The 18,113-nt window shown below is 37.4% G+C and overlaps 1 protein-coding gene across 2 annotated transcripts in view; it reads right to left on the reverse strand.

Annotated features, from left to right (window-relative positions):
* Positions 1-18,113, reverse strand: part of LRRC28 (leucine rich repeat containing 28) — a 143,764-nt gene extending 125,651 nt beyond the window's left edge. The window contains exons 1-2 of one of the 2 annotated variants that reach the window (XM_008578520.1): positions 18,035-18,113; positions 14,236-14,463 (exon numbers count right to left, since the gene is read on the reverse strand). In XM_008578520.1, the coding sequence (XP_008576742.1) occupies positions 14,236-14,403 (168 nt within the window). In that variant the 5' untranslated portion in view covers positions 14,404-14,463; positions 18,035-18,113. The remainder of the gene's footprint in view (positions 1-14,235; positions 14,464-18,034) is intronic. The other variant, XM_008578526.1, reaches the window with a different exon arrangement.

Here is an 18,113-nt window from a genome sequence, read left to right on the forward strand (position 1 = left end):
TTTATTTTTAAAATGCTGAAAGCTGTGTTTCTTCCCCCCCCCCCCCCCATGTTTTGATAAAAATACATGCAGTAACGTCCTTCAAGACAAGTCCTTCCTCAGATGTTACTAATGAATCTGTCCAAATCCTTGGAATGTTTCTTTTAGTACAGGTGCTTCTCCTAGTAAGGAGAATATACACTTCCATTTATGGGCATACACACAAAGAATCCTAGGAAAACTAGAGAACTGGAGGATGGGAGGTGGGGAGGAGACTGACTTACAGCTGTTCTTACAAAAAGGAAAGATTTGTCCAGAAAAGAAATGCTGTTAGATCCTCATCTAGTTTCATCTGCTACAATATCAATATTATATTTGGCTAAATCACACGACCTATGGTCATTTTTTCTAGATGCCTACTCAGCTCCATCAGATAGCATTCTAATCTTTCCATGACAAACCAATTAGCTCTTTTGAGCTACAGCTATACACAGTTAAGCACTGAAATAATGTTTCTGCTGCCAATAGTGTACCACTATGTCTTTATTAACAAGTGCTACATTGTGTTTTTATTGAAAATAAGCACACTGACCTTGAGAAAACTGCAGTTCATTAGAATACTGCCTTTTAAAAAACAAAAAATTAAACCATGAATAGATGCCCAAACATCCTGCCAAATTGGCAGCCACACAGGCTGTGGCTGACACCTACTGGTGTTCTATAATATCATTCTCTGCTTTATAATACCACATTTTTAGCAATGTAGCTCAATAATATATAGGAAACACTAATACTTTAATTTTTATACCATACTTCTATAATTTAGGTACAGTGAGTAAGAGACTGGACAACTATAAATTAACATCAAAAATTTTTTGTTACTCTGTGGGTTACTAAACTGTAATGTTGGATTATGGATGTCACACAAGCTAGTTTATCCTAATCCATAGGATTTACAAGCTATTAAGTTTTTAAATTTAAAATCCTGATAAAAGCAATAGTCTCCAAGTGCTTCCTCAAATCTGTTATTACTATTACTTCCTTCTATTTTTTTCACAGTTTTGACACAGTAAAGTTTTTTTGTTTTGTTTTGTTTTTATCCTTAGTCTGGCCAGTATGGTACTGGTCCTTGATATTATGAGCTCTAGTCTAACCAACTGAGCAACCAGCCAGCCCTTTGACACAGTAAAGTTTTAACAGATAAAATCCTTCAGCATAAATATCTCCTACAAAATTACTTAGAAATTGTTGTTTGTTTGTTTTTATCATTATACAATGTAATCAGTTTTTATGGTCCTGCCCACCCCCCTGCACCCTTTACACCTCCGGTAACCTCAGTTCTGTTCTCTTCTCTTAAAAAGTTCAACGAATGATTGTGATTGTTGTATCTTTTTTTTGTAGTTTATTTTTACTAGCTCCCACACATAAGTGAGAACATGCAGTATTTCTCTTTCTATGCCTGGCTTATTTCACCTAACATAATTTTCTCTAAGTTCATCCATGTTGCTGTGAATGGCAGTATTTCATTCTTTTTTATAACAGAGTAGTATTCCATTGTGTAGATATACCACATTTTCCTTTTCCACTTGTCCAATGATGGGCATTTTGGCTGGTTCCAACTCTTGGCTATTGTAAACAGAGCTGCAATAAACATGGGAGTACAGGTGTCCCTTCAACAGGAAATTGGTTTTTTTAGATTAAGCCAAAGATTCTCTTCACTAAACTTCACTTACATTACCATTGAGCTAAATAATTTTTCTTTATAAATAAAAGAAGTTTACTTGCAAAAGTAAACTTCAGAAAGCACAGTTAGTATAAAATATACTTCAAATTTTGAATCAATGATGCTTTACCATACACTTTTAAACACCCGTACTTTTAAACATAATAATGTTTCAAATTTTTTTATCCAGAAACAAATACTCCAAATATTTTGCAAACAACATGTTCAATGATGTTCTCTGGTAGGCACTGTGTATCACCTGCTTCCTTTTCTTCTCCTTCTGGGCACCTAGTAGGACTGTACTACTCTCTTCAAGCTGGCCATGGCTAAGTGACTTGCTTTGGTCAGTGAAATGAAGTCAAAGTGGAAGCCTTGAAGAGGCGGACAGCAAAAGACCGCATCCCTTCCACAGTGACCTCCAGATGGTAAAAGCTTTGTCAGTCTTCATCCCTGAGTAAGGACACCACAAACCAGAGTCCTCAAGCAATCTGAGAGAGTAGTACAGTTTGAACAAGAAATATCTGTGCTTTTATAAGCCACAAGAACTCAGGGTTCAGCAAAACTTACCCCATCCTGGCCTCTAACACCACATTTCAAAGACACAAATTAAATGAATTTTGGTTTTTGTAACAGTTATAAAAAGTAGAATGAAGTAGAATGAGTTTGGACCCCAATCTCACATCATATACAAAAATTAACTCAAAATGCATCAACAATTTAAGAGTTAAAACCATAACTCAGAGAGAAAAACATAGGAGTATATCTCCATGACCTTGGATTTGGCAATGGATTCATAAATATTACACCAAGAGAATAGGAAGAACCAACTGAATTTCACCAAAATTAAAAACTTTCATGCATTAAAGGACATTACAAGAAAATAAAAAAGACGACCTACAGAATGGAAGAAAATATTAGCAAATCATATATCTGATAAGGTCTAGCATCCAGAATATAAAAAGAACTCTTACAATTCAACAATAAAAAGACAAACAACTGAATTCTAAAAATGGTTAAAGTAGCTGAATAGACAGTTCTTCAAACAAGAAATACAAATGGCCAAGAAGCACATGAAAAGTTGTTCGTCTGCATCAGGAAATGTAAATCAAAACCACAATGACATACCACTTCAGATCCACTAGAACAACAATAAAAAACAAACAATTAAAAAAAAAAAAAGGGAAATAACAAGTGTTGGCAAGGCTGTGGAGAAACTGGAACCCTTGAGCATTGCGGATGGTAATGTAAATGGCTCAGCCACTATGAAAAGCAGTGTGGCAGTTCCTCAAAAAATTAAGATAGAATTACCATATAATGCCACAATTCCTCTCCTATGTATATAATCAAAAGAATTGGGAAAAGGTCCTCAAACACATACGTATATACTTCATAGCAGCCCTATTCACAATAGCCAAAAGGTGGAAACAGCCCAAACGTCTGTCAATGAATGAATGGCTAAACAGACGGCAGTATATCTCTACAATGGAAGCTTATTGAGCCACAAAAAGGAATGAAGCACTGATGCATGCTACACTGATACATGTTATGACTTGGATGAACCTTGAAAACATTTTGCTAAGTGAAAGGAGCCAGACTTCACTAGCTTCATTAACTTCATCGCAAAAGTCACATATTGTATGATCCCATCTATATGAAATATCCAGAATAAATAAATCCATTGAGAAAGAACACAGATTGGTGGTTGCCAGGTCTGGGGGTGAGGGATGAGAATGGGGCACAGGAATGGAGAGAAACTGCTTAGTGGGTAAGGGGGTTTGTTTTGGGGTGATGGAAATGTTCAGAACCAGACAGGGGTGGTTGAATGTACTAAATGCTACTGAATTGTTCATTTTTAAATAATTAATTTTCTATTACATCAATTTCACCTCAATAAGTTATTTAAAAATTGTTTTAAACTCTCCAGAGTCCTAGGGACCACTTGCTCCCCAGTGTCCTTTACTATTTACCCCTTTGTCTCTTCACTCACTTCCCATTAATTACTCTTTCTCCTGTCTTTTATTTCTCTCTGCCATGATGAAAATATTCTCTATCTGTGCTGTCCAATGTGGCAGCTACTACCCATGTGTGGCTGTTAACCGCTTAAAATGTTATGTGACTGAGGAACTAAATTTTTATTATTATTTCACTGTAATTTAACTTAAACATTAATAGCCACATGTAGCTATCATATTAGAAAGTGCAGAATTTATATCTTTATACTCACTACCAATTTTTCACTTAAGCTCAGCTCTTTTAAATGTAAAACATAAAAAAGAAAAACTGTGAATCATAAATTTTTTAGGTTATTTTTCTCAGCTATAAATGAAGTATTTGCTTAGCATTCACAGAGACTGATATTGCCATCTCAAGAAACATAAATTTAAAAAATTTAAGTATTTCAAAACTGTAAATGTTTTATCATCAAAGATGTAAATCAAACTGCAAGGCTGATTATTTTTAACTTAGCAAAAACTCACAGAAAATATGCTAAACATTAAAAATACTAAATCAGTATATTTATAAAAATGAAATATGTATCTAAATTTGATAAAAATTTGATTACTGAGGAAGGATTTTTCAAAAGAAAAAAACACAAGCATTAAAAATTGCTAAAATGCCTTGAAGTATTAATCTTAAAAAATTTGTCTAAAAATGAAAGTTACATAAATATCATAGACAAGGGTTGAAGGTTAGAGAATCACTTGCCCTTATCTAGCTTTCAATTTTTTAAAAAAACTATTTGATATACATTGAATAAGTATGATTTTTAAATTGAAATTTTCAAAGCAATAGAAAAATACAAAAAAATAAATACTAAACACTTATTCCCCTAAAGCCAGATGAACCATTTAAAATTACACCTAGGCTGAATAATTCTATAAGCTTATGACATAATTGTTTATTTTTGGGGGGAGCATGTTCTAAGCTCAATGTATGACATTTCAAGTGCCTCACCTACATAATGTATACATTTGTTGACTTATTTGATGTGAAACTGGTGCTCACTTTTAGTGCACAGGTGTCTCATTATAGCATAGTGGATGCTTGAAAATGAATTTAAACTTGTGGAAACATACAGGTAGCAATGGCTTTTGAGCCTTTTGCTTGCAAGTAATACCCTTGATGTGCTCAAGGAAATGGTCTAGTGTAAGGGAAACACTCCTTTCCCTGCCTCTTTCTAAACCCTTCCTCCTAACTCCGCAGGCAGAAACTACAAGTCACGAATAGGTTAAGTGAGGTTCTCTATATTTTATTTTAGGAAGTATAGAATGATAAATGTTTTTAAAATATTTCTATTAAGTTAAGACTCTTAATCACAGTAAAACTCAGAGGTAAACTTGACAGAGGTTAACTAGGAAAATTCACTTAACATGCAACACCTCATTGCTCCACAGTGGATAAATTGTGGTTAAATTTTAACTACATGGTGCTAGGCTAGAAATAAGTCACTAATAAATACCTGCAGAATTAAAATGAAACGAAGACTAACTAGACTACAAATGAGAAGACCTCGTTTTTGCTCTAACTGACCATAAAGATAACTTTTAGACCCATTCATTAACCTCTTCTAAGCTTAGTTTCTTCAAAAAGAAAAAATGTCTAAATTATTAATAAAGCTTCCTCTAGCTTTAAAATTCTATGATTGAATAAACAGAATTAATTATACATCAGACGCTCATTTTCCTGAAACATGAGAGTCTTTAAATTTCGACATGGAAGAGGATTATCTACTATTTGTTAACTGTTTAATGAGGAACCACTGTCAACCAGTAATAATGAGGGAAATATTCCTAAATCTGAAAATTCAACAGGAAAAGAAGCTTTGACTTGTAATAACACTCTTAATTTTCATGAACACGTGTATTACCAAGACAGGATACAGTTGTAATGATTGTTTTCCAGAACTATACCACATATTACACACGAACACTAAAACACAAATAGACCATCGGAATGCTTTACTGTTTGACATACCTATTTACACATATTACACTTAAGAAACAACTAAGAAGCCTTTAGACAGAGCTAGCTCAAGAATAGAGCAATCATGGTGATTATAGAGGCCCTGCACCCTAGCAATGGTTGAAGCTGCAATGGTCCAACAGACGGGGAAAACATGACGCCTTGTGCCAGAATTAAAAAGGAACCAAACGAAAAACTTAATTCCTTCTCCCTATTTCTCCTACCATGGTTGGTTACGTGATGCTCTTTTATGCCATCTCCTTAACTTACTGTTTTTCCCTTAAGGTGTTCCAATACCCATTTGACCCAGATCCTTCCATTACCAAATTCAAAGGGGGAAGGGAGATGTAGCTGTGTGACTTTCCTAACCATCAACCTCTCACCCTCATACTAGCCACCACATGCAAAGGAGCAACCTATGTTAATACAGCATAAACCCAGGCATCACCATCACTACAAAGCAAAATATTTAGATTCATTGATCAGCAAAATTTGAGAGTTGGATAAAACCTCAGTTATACTATCTTATTTTAGTTGATTCTTAATTATAACAATAATAAGTACGTATTAAAAAAGAATACAAACCAAACTTAGTAGAGCCTTTCCCTTTTACTATAAATACTTAAGTAAGGCTGTGTTTCTTTCAGCCTACACCTGCACCCTCACACCCTCCATCCATTCACAGCTATATTCACTACTAAGTTTGATGCATACCTTTTTTCCTGCCTTAGTTTATTCATATATAAATTAAAATAGAGATAATAATAGTGCCTACCTCACAGGATTGTCTTGAGGATTAAATAACACATGTAAGTTGCTTAAAACAGTGCCTGGCACTTGGTAAAGACTCAAACGATGTTAGCTGCAATTAGATTTTAACCAAACCAAAACTGATGGACATTTAGTTTTAACAATTTTTCATCATATACAATGCTGTGATGAACATCCTTGTTTATCTGACTTTTTTTCTGTTGGGTAAATTTGTGCAAGTGAAAATGTTGGCTCAAACACATACTCAGGTAAAATTTTGCCACACATGGTCCAACCACCCACTAAAAATGCCAAGTCAATTTCCACTCCCTCCAACAGTTTGTGACAGTATCTTCTTCTAATTGTCTCCAACACTGGGTACTGGTAATCCTTAACACTAGGTATTAATCTTTTTAATCTTTGCCAATCTGATAGGTAAAAATGGTCAGTGTTTTATCACTTCTATTGGAAGTTGAACATCTTATTATGTGTTTTTACAATCTGTATTCTTTTATCATTTCCCTGTTTGTATTCAATGTGGAAACTCAGGAATATTTTCTCCTGGGCCAAAAGGGAAGAAAAAATACCTGTGCCTCATCCCCTAGCCCAATTCAGGAACACAACTGGCAGACCTCCTCTTCCCTTCAATCTCAGTAGAATATAATTCTTAAGTTAACTTCTCTCTTGTTGCATAGATTAATTGCTTAATCAGGATCCATCTGCTCTTATTGCTTAGCCATAAGCCAAACTCCCCTCTTTCATTAAAATTTAGATGCTTCTTTTTTATCCATTCATATTTATGAATAAAATTAGCCCTCTGGTGATTTTATTATCATCCGTATTTGGGTAAGCACTCTTTCATTTTCCCAAGAAGACCTCCTACCCCAATTAAAAGAGGTTGACAGATTCACTAAGTGATTTTGGCTCCCAGATTGAGATTTTTTGTTTTCCTCCAAGTCTCTTGTGGCCTCTTATTTTTATACATGAGGGAACTGAGGTCCAAAGAGGTTAAGCACATGGAAGCTGGGTCTGTTACCTCTCAGTCCTAAGTTTTGCTACCAACAATAAACCACCCCCTTCCTGGGATGGTAACCCTCAAATATTTCCATTTCTGATTCCCTCCCATGATGAAATTCAGAGTTAGAAAGAAGTGGTGATCGCTGCTTCTAAGCTATACTCCTTCTCTCTCTTACAAAGATCTCAGCTACTGATGGGGGGTGGGGTGGGGATAGACTCCACCTCATCCTCCTCTGCCCTGCACACCCTGTCATCGTCAGAAACTTCTCCATAATCAAAGTCTCTTTCCACAACCACAATATCTCATCCTCCAGATGGCTTATTCAATCAAGCCCAGCACAACATCGATGGGTCCTCGGGCCCCTTTACCTTCTCCCTATTCATTCACTCCTCCCTTCTTTGCCTCCAAACCTGCTCAGATTTCATGTCCCATCATTTTAATCACTCTCTGGACAAAATCATAAACCTCCTTAGTCCCTCTGTACTTGTACTCAATCCACATGGCAAAAACCTTAACCTGTACAAACGCAACAGGCTGTCTTCTTCATACCTCAGACAGCTGGGTACAGCAGGAGAAATTCCCCTAAACAAGGAGATTGTCCCACCCCAAGCCAAATCACCAACTACTTGCTGAATTACGCCCAATAATTCTACTACCTTTCTCCAGCCAAATTGCCATGTGACTCTTCAAAACATTAATTTCAAACTTGCACTCTCCAAAAATCTTCACTCCCCAAGCAGACGGCCTTCCCTGGTAAAGTCACCAGACAAGAACTCTCTCAACTGCCTCCCTCTCCCCTAATCCGTGTCTGTGTATGCACCTGAACTCTCTTTTACTTGTTAGAGGAAGAAAGGTCACTATTGCCAAGGTCAGTTCCTCCACATGTACTCTAGAGCCCATCCCCTCCTACCTTCTTAGGAACCTTGGACTTTTAGTTACTCCTTTTTTCTGTACCTTCAACTCCTCTCTAATGAAGATTTCCCAACAGCATTTAGGCAGTCTCAACTCTTTCCTCTTATAGAAAGAGAAAGAGCAAAGAAAAAAAGGGAGAGAAGAAAAAGTATCTCCTTTGTTGCCAGCATCCTTCCAGCTATGCCCCTCCCTCAAATCACAGCCAGCCTTCCAGATCCATCCCCACTTGCTACCTATTTTTCTCACCTCTTTCTCACTATTTAACCTGCTCAAACTTGGATTCTAGTCCCCAGAGCTTCAACACAATCACCAATACCTTGTCACTAATGTCCTTGGACACATATTGATCCTCATCTTATGTAATATATAAGCACCAATTACTCCTTGTTAAAACACCCTTTCCTCTGGCCTCATTAATATCAAACTCAGTTTTCCTTCTGCCTCTCTGACAGCTGCTGCTCCTCATCTTCTTAGAGTCAACTTTTAAATGTAGAACTTTTAATTTAAAGGAATTCCTTTCTCAACTTTTAAACAATTTCATTCTTGCCCTTGGCTTCTACAAGGGTACTTCAAAAAGTTCAGGGAAAAACAGAATTAAAAGATAACATGAATTTTTCCATGAATTTTTTGAAGTACCCTTGTAGTATCGTTAACATGCCACAGATTCCCACGTCTATATATATCTAGCTCAGAACTCCCAGGTGGCCTGAGAACACTGACTCTCCCAAACCTGCTTCATCTCTAGTATTCCCTAGCCCAGTAAACCACCATCTACATAGTTATTCAAACATGAAACCTAGAAGTCATATTATTTATCAGGGATTCTTTGGTTCAAAGAAAAAGAAAAAACACCTCAAACTAGTTTCAGCAAAACAAAGAACACGGGGGAAGAGAAAGAGAAAGAAAATATACCAAATCAGGTAACTACAATATTAACAGGCACTCCATATATGTGTTAAATGAATGAATGATGAATAAGTGAATGAATGAAAGGGAGACAGTGCAGGGGAAATCTAATTCCAGGGATGCTGGATCTGCACTCAAAGATTCCTCTCTGCTTGCTGCCTTCTCAGGCAGTAGCCAAGACAGCCTCTGGCAGCTTTAGATTCACATTCTATCAATTTAGCAAGCTCCATGGAATGTGCCTTTTCCCCAAAAGTCCCCGTTAAAATCTCCAGGCTGAGCCAACCACTGTGGCCAGGGGAATGGACTACTCAAATTGGCCAACACTGGCTTCTTATTTTTTGCCACCTGAAATCTCTTCACTGCTATCACCACCACCCTTGTCAACTTGCCTGTGTAGTACCTCCACTTGGGTCCCTTCGCTAGCTAAGATGAAGTGCCCAAACCTTAACATGTTCAAGATTTTGTGTGGCCTGGCCCCTATCAGCCTCTTCAGCTGCCCAATTCACTCTCCGTGCTCATGCTGGCTCCCTCCAATAGCAGGGCCTTTGCCCATGCTCTTCGCTCTGTCACTAAAGTTCCTCATTCCTCCTCGCCGAGTTAATGTTTATTCATCCTTTCTGTCTCAGCTTAACATCACCTCCTCTGGGACATTCTCCCTGATTCCTAAAGCAGGTTAAATAATCCTCATCATAGACCAAACCAGCAGTCTGTATTTATCAGGAGTCTAGTAATTACTGTTTAATATCTATCTTCCCTGCAGATTAGAGTCTCCATGAGGACAGGGCCTATGTTTGTCTTGTTCACCAGCTTGGATCCTGGCATAAAACCTGGTACATTGAGGTATTCCTTAAATATGTGTGAAATAAATGAATGAACACCATGCTTTGGCAGTCAGTTTAAAATTCATCTACTTGATTTTGTTTCAAACAATCAGTCAAGAAAAAGTGAGTTAGCCAATGAAATAAACTTACTGAATTTACAAAACTCTCCTCCAGAAAAGATCCCAAAGAATAAAATCTAAAGTTGCAGGCTTGTTACACTCATGGTCAAAAAACGTTCAAAACAAAAACAAAACAAAAAAACATTCAGTGGCTCTCCACTGCCCATACAACCATAGTTCTAAGTGCTTAGGAACTATTTAAGGTATTTAAGATTCAACACGACCTAGCCATTATGTAGAGTTCCTGTCTCAGCATTATCTCCTGCTCTTCCCCCCTCACAAACTCTGTGCTAAGTCAGTGATTTTCTACTCCACTCTGTGGATTTTTGGAGATTCTATTCAATTCCTTGGAAGGAGAGGATCTGTACACTGAATGAGACTCCTGCCTATCCCCTTTCCTAAGAAAGAATAGCTTCAGAGCATCTATTTTACTTATCGAAATTTTTGAATAAATGGTTCCATTAAGTTGGGTATGAAAAAGTTTCCTAGGGGACCTCTCTGTACATCCCATCCATGTGAGGATTTTGTGTAAACACCAACACATAAAGCAAACCAAAGGAGAACTGCTCTGGCTGAAGTGGAGACACACTATTGCCTGGTCTCCAACTCATGCCTTCCCGTAACTCCTTACTTCGGTGCTGCTGCTCAGGAATCTGGAGGCTCTGAGGAACCCATAAAACCACTGATCTAGACAAAACAGGCACCTAGACTTATCCCCAAATTTTTTTCCATTGAGTCTTAGTTCATATTTTTTTCTTCAACTTGGGATGCCAACAAATAAAAATCCCATGAGTAAGAATCTGTCAGTACTGTAAAGAGTGCCAGGTACATAGAAAGTACTCAGTAAATACATGTTTAATGAATGAATGATGCTCTTCCTCCTAAACTCCTGTAAAAGTCACTCTTCAGTGTCATTCAAATAGGATATTATTTTTAAAATCTTCTGCAATCCTGCTATATAGAATTAAATTATGTCCTACAAACGTTGGACAGTAGGCCAGGCTGGGGATACAGAACTCAAGACACAGCTCCTGCCCTCAAAGGCTCTCAGTCTGGAACTTGTACTTACAACATAGTCCTTATGCAGTTCTACTTTATCTTCATTTATATATTTTATCTTCACTTATTTATTCATTTATTTAGTCATCTACAACTATGTAAATACCTATCAGATGACAAACACAGACCGTATATTACTCCTATTATCTTATTTATCTTATAAAAATCGCAAAGATCAGAGACTTAATAATTCTCGAATTGCATTTAAAATAATTACAGAAAAATTCTTTAAAACATTTTCTAAGATAAATGTTAGGAACCGAAATCATAATGCTTCCTAACTACTACTTAATTCACCTATTAATTACACGACTGGATTTCTACATAAACCAACTATGTTTTAAAAAGTCTTAAGGTTTCTCAGCTACACAAATAAATATTGCATAATGAAATATTGCTTAGAAGTACTTTAAAATGTAAAATGTGTCTACCCTTTAACCAAGCAATCCTGTTTTAGAGACTAACCTAAATATAAACATACAGGCATATATAAATATGCATGTATATCTACCGGCCTACAGGTTAATGGAATGAGAATATCATGAAATAAAAAAAGAAATTTGCAGAGAAATATGAATAGTATGATTCTATTTTTGTTATTAAAAAAGCAAAAAATATATAGAGTATATAATTACAAAAACACAAGCAAGGGAGTGAAAGATACTATATGTCTGAGTGTTTGTGTCCCCCCAAAATTCATTCATTGACACAGTGGTGTCAGGAGGTGGGGCCTTTGGGAGGTGATTAGGTCATTACAGCGGAGCCCCCATGAATGGGATTAGTGCCCTTATAAAAGAGGCCCCAGATAGACCCCTTGACCCTTACAACATGTGAGGACACAGAGAGAAGGTGCCATCTATGAACCAGGAAGTAGGCCCTCACCAGACACCAAATCTACCAGCACCTTGATCCTGAATTTCCCAGCCTCCAGAACTGTGAGAAATAATTTCTGTTGTTTATAAGCCATCCAGTTTATGGTATTTTGTTACAGTATCCAGAATGGACTACAACAGAAGGATACAACCAAATTATTAACGTTGTTTACTCCACAAATTGGACAAAAAGAAAGAGATGATTGCTTTCCAAATATTCCCCTATAATATTTGACATAAGGGCATATATCATTTTTTTTTGTTTGTTTGTTTCAGTTTTTTGTGACCAGTAAGGGGATTGCAACCCTTGGCGTGGTGTCGCCCGCACCACACTCAGCCAGTGAGCGCACCGGCCATCCCTATATAGGATCCGAACCCGCGGCCTCGGCGCTCCCAGCGCCGCTGCGCTCCCAGCGCCGCTGTGCTCCCAGCACCGCACTCTCCCGAGTGAGCCACAGGGTCGACCCCATATATCATTTTTGTAATTAAACAATGAAAAAGTTTATTTGTTTTAAGTGTAAGGCTTCCCCCGCCCTTTGCTTTAGTTCTAAATATGAGCATTGCCCAAGTTCTATACATGTGACATATAATCATCCTAAAAATATAAGCCACTGTGTTATACCAAGCAATCTGAAAGGCAAAATGAGGAAGGGCAGAGTTTTCTCACCAAGAGGCTTCATATGCAGAGGGGTAAGGAAGGAAAGAAGAATGTTGAGGAGAAGTCATTTAAAACAGTAAAACAATGTTAACATGAAACAATAAAACAATATGAAAATGGAAATAATTGGCAGGTTCCCAAGCTTGTTAAAAATAAATAAAAGGCCAATTAACTCATAACGTTTTTGAGATACTACAAATTTCCAATAATGTTTTCCCCTCCTTTGGACAGTATTGCAGTTGTAAGTCAAATTCTACATACTAGGTTTCCTTTTATATGAGGGATCTTCAAAAAGTTCATGGAAAGATAGATATTATCTTTTAATTCATTTTGTCTTTTAATTATTTTCCTCAAACATTGTGAAGTACCCTTGTATTTTATCTTTAACAACAGCAAATATTCTAAAAGCCCTAGGAGTTGCTTTAAAGCACTCTAGGAAAAGTACTGTTTTGTCTGCTTTCAAAAACTGTGCAGTAAGCTGTCTTACATCCAATATAATCAGGGAACGAAATGGCTTTGGGATGACTGCTACTATTCCCACCATCTCTATATCTGTACAGCACTTTATAGTTCTTTGACACACATGAATCAAATGTTCCAGCTAAGAGAAAGCAATTAAAATAAAATACATACACCTATCATTATAAACATATGTAACAATTTAATCTTTGATGATTAAAAAGGTGGCAAAGCATGAATTTGAAATGTATGTGATGAACCATTATGAACACCAATTTAAACTGTATTATAGATACTTAGATATTTCATAAATAGAAAAGTGCAGCTGAGAAACTGCCAAAGTTTTGGAGGAAGGGAAGTCCAAGGTCCAGGGGGCACATCTTCTTGATGAGAAGGTGAGGGCTTTCTTCTTGATGAGAACTATCTGAAGAGTCCAGAGATGGTGCAGGGAATCACATGGCAAGGGCTGAGCAAGAACATGTGTCCCAACTGTATTTGTGTGCTCTACTTATAAAGCTACCAGTCTATGCCCATGATAAACCCTTAATCCATCAACAGATTAATCTGTTCATGAGATCCAATCACCTCTTAAAGGCCCCACCTTTCAAATATCATATTGGGGATTAAGTTCCAACATGTGCTTTGGAGGAGACAAACATTCAACCCATAACAGCAGCTTAACACACAAAGAAAGCACAAGCCTGGATAGATGCACATGCTAAATGAAGAGGGGTTTTTGAATGGCGACTAATTTTATAAGTGGTACATTAGTGAATATTTTGCTTTCCTACACAACTCCTCCAGTAACCTCATAACTGCAGAGAGTTGGATAATGAATTCACAGCTAATGAGAACTCCCTGTATATGAATTTTTATTCCTGTATATACAACATTAAGGGATATACATCTTTATCTGAATATTGTAGGATATGTAAAATATGTCTTGCTTAGGACCACATTTATAAATGATGTTTTTAATGCAATGTAATACTGTACCAAGGTTGTAAGCGAGTTCCTTTTCATATAGAGTCTTTCCAAGTACTGCAGTCCCTCGTCTTTTAGTAACTCCAGTGGGAAATGATGCAGATTCCTATAATTTAAAAACAAATTCTTGTGCTTTTCCAGCCTTGCCACAGAGATCGTCTTACAAAGTTCGGATGCCATGACTGAACATATCCCATGAGGCACACTGCAGCACTACATTTTGTCAAAATTGGTCCATTTCTACAGAGAAAACAAGAAAACTGAATAAACATAAGACTTCTCACAAGCACTGCCATATAAGCCAGTTAGCACATAGAGCTACTTATAGACACGAAAAAGATAATTATACATTCAATCCTATTTTTTTTCAAACAACTAAAATTGTCACACATATTTAAGAGATTAAAATTATTAACAATTTAGTAAAAATACTCTAAGCAATATTTACTACTTATTAGAAATAGTTCTAATGGAAAAAATAGTTTTTGGACTCAACATTAGGAATCTTTGTCTAAGACAACAGAGATCACTTTCATAAAATGCAAACAAAGGAAAAATTAAATACAGCAAACCCATTTCCTTCTTGAACTACCTCATTCTGTATTTAGCTTAAAGTGTTTCAAAAATATTGATATATATTAAATACACGTATTTTTATATGTACATCACTAACAGGTTCATTTTCTTCACTTTCTAGTATCAAAAAACTGTCCTATGTTATAATTTTTTTCTTTTATCTCTTCATTCTTTTCTTTCTTTTTAGTTTTGAAGATTACTGTAAGTAACAAAGAAATAGGTCCAGTGTCACGCTGCTTTATTATTTTTAATTATCTCAATGAAAGAAGAAACACTGTATTTGGAAACAATCACCCTGTATTATCTATTACAATCTCTCTGGGCCTCGGTTACGTAATATACCAAATGGAGATAACAATTAAAGTATTGGTTTAAAGGCCTGAATCCAAGACAGACTTTAAATTCTCTTCTAGTTCCAAAACTGACAAAAGCAGGAAGAGAAGTAACATCTGCCATCTTATCCACTAGACACAAAGATGAAACAAACTTCACCATCACTTTACACAAGAAGAAACAAACTCAGGGCTTCAATAATTTGTCCATGGTCAACCAGCTCATACAGGAGAAAAGCAAGAGTTTGCTGCCAGGTCTAGAGGATTTCAAAGCCTGGGTTCTTTACAGACAATTACTCATAGGATTCCACAGGATACTAAGCAAATGCTAAAACTACAAAGGAAAAAAAAAAAAAAAAAGGAAAAAACAACTCAAAGATTCCATTTTTTGTTTTCCTGAGCACCTTTTCCAAACTACCGGAAAGTGCCTTTTAAAGAAAAAAGTTTTTCTTAAAAAAAAAAATGACCTTCACTGGGAATTTATATCAAACTAGTACCAAATGTAGCAAGGTAAGCTTTCAATAAGCAGTGTTTTGCTAACTTTTGGTTATTTTCTATTATTTCCAAACTCTAATTCCTAGCTACTTTTATATAAAAGGGCAAAGAATATGAAATACTCAATAATATACCCAATGTAACATAAGAATCCAATACTTTCCCATATTTATTCCACCTACTCACTGACCTATTTTATGAGGCATATTATGTGACTTTGTGCAAGATACTCAATTTTTCAACATCATAATTCTCTCACCTGTAAAGAAGGGGAACAAAACTACAAATAACATTGGTGATTATGTGTGGAGAATGAAGCTTTCTAGATAATTACTCACTGAAGTAGTAAACTGGAAGCAGTTTAGATGTCTCACAAGCATCTCAAACTTAACACACCCAAAGAGAGCTTTTGATTTTCAGCACCAATCCGAATCTCCCCAGTCTTCCAAATCTCCCCAGTCCTTCACATCTCAATAAATGGTGCAAGCCGGAAAGCTGGAACTCATGAATGATTCCATCCTCTCATTCACCAGCCATCTCCAATCTATCACAAGCCTAGAGGCTTCCATTACCAAAATATATCTCAAATTCATCCACATCTTTTCATCTGCCAAAACCACAAGCCATTGTCATCTTCTGCCTGGGCACTGGTCTCCCTGTGTCCACTCCAGTCACTTCCGACACATTACTCACAGCAGTGAGCCTTTAAAAATGTAAATCCAATTATATCTCACTCTCTCTCTCTCTCAGGTACACGTCTTACTAAGCCTTCAGAAGCTTCTTATTTAGAATATCAAACTCTTATCAGGGCTTCAGGGCCCTTCACCATCTGGCCGCACCCACATCTCCATCCTTATCTGCAGCACCCTGCTGGCTTCTCACCAAGCTCCTGGGCTCTTCTAGTCCTTGAAACTACCAAACTCCTCACAGCACTTGCTGCTCTCCCCTTATCCTGAAGCACTGTACCATCATCCTTCAGATTTCAACTTAAAAATCACTTCCCTAACCCAAACTAAAGTACTTCAGAGCAACCCTGCTGTTTGTTTTTTCTTTGTAGGACTTCTCACAATTTGTAATCTATGTGTTTATTGGTGCCCCTGTTTACTGTCAATCTAGCCAAAAGCCTGTAAATTCCTGAGCGCAGAGATTTTGCTGCTTTCTTCACACTTACACACCTGCATCTAGCACAATAACTAAAAGTAAGCCTTCAAACAGCTTGTGAATGGATGAAATCAAGACATGTGTAATAACATTGCAAGGTTGATTTGTCATCTACCCATCTCAAGACCACTTAGAGATTCTAATGATCTCCAATCCTTACAATCCCACATTGCAATAGATATTATTTAGCCCATTTTATAGAGGAAACTGAGTTTCTCGAGGGTGACCTGCCAGAATTCCCATACAGGTGGTCTGACTGCAAAGCCTGTGCACCACACTACAATGCAGCCTTTCATGCACATCAGTGTGGCCAGCGTTTCTTTGTATCATCATTCATGTGGTAGGCAAAGCTTACACAAGTAGATGACTTGCTTTGTAAAGTGAAACTGTATCCAAAATCCATACTCACTGATGGAATGCTCTGGCTGGGACTGGCTGCCTCTATCATTACACCCTGTTAAAATGCATCTTGATACAAAGGCAGTTTGGGAGATAAAATCGATACAAATGAAACCCGAAAGCTGCTAATAATCAACAATGCTCATGGTTTTCCAATACGCATTCATTGGCAATATACAGCCTTTAACAGGATAACTTTCTTACCCATTTCACTTCACTACCTCTTATCCACGGTTAAAATAAATGGTATGTTTAATATTAACTGTTCGTAGCTGCACCTCCACCCGAGTTTTCTGACAGGTGAACACCAATCTATATTGTTTATTTTAGTAGAAAAAGAAAAAAACTAAAAAAAAAATCCCAATTTAAGAAAATTCCACACATCTTAAGCAGTATTTTATAGGAAAGGAATCCCTTAGACTGGCTTCCCAAACTTAATTTAGTAGAACAGACATTCCAATTTCTTAACATTGGAGATTAGAGGATTATAAACTACATATTAAAAGCATTTGTTAAAGGTTGTTTTCCGCTGGCAGAAGTCAGGCAAAACACGCCCTTTTGCCCGAGTTAGCCAAACGCTGAGGTCGTTACAGTTTGGAAGCAGCGAGCCCAGTGGCAAGGATTTCACAGACCCAGTATGGGGATTCTCCGGTTCGAACGGCCGCGGGCCGCGAAGGGCGACAAGAACACAGCAGCTGTGGCGACCCAAGGCCTGGACGGCCCCTCGGTCACACTAGCCGCGACCCAGACGCTTTTGCGGGACCCGAGTCAGGGGCGTCCCCGCCCGGGGCCGGGCAAGGGGAATCTTACCACGTGAGCCACCCGATGTGGCGGATGTCAACACTCACCCCGGCGCCTAGCGGAGCCAGCGCTCCGGAGCCCAGGCGGCGCTGGACAGCAAGCCTAGGGACAGCGGACGGGGGAGGG

The sequence above is a fragment of the Galeopterus variegatus genome, unplaced genomic scaffold, assembly GCF_000696425.1.
Source record: "Galeopterus variegatus unplaced genomic scaffold, G_variegatus-3.0.2 Scaffold75, whole genome shotgun sequence".
In the NCBI taxonomy this organism is placed as follows: domain Eukaryota; kingdom Metazoa; phylum Chordata; class Mammalia; order Dermoptera; family Cynocephalidae; genus Galeopterus; species Galeopterus variegatus.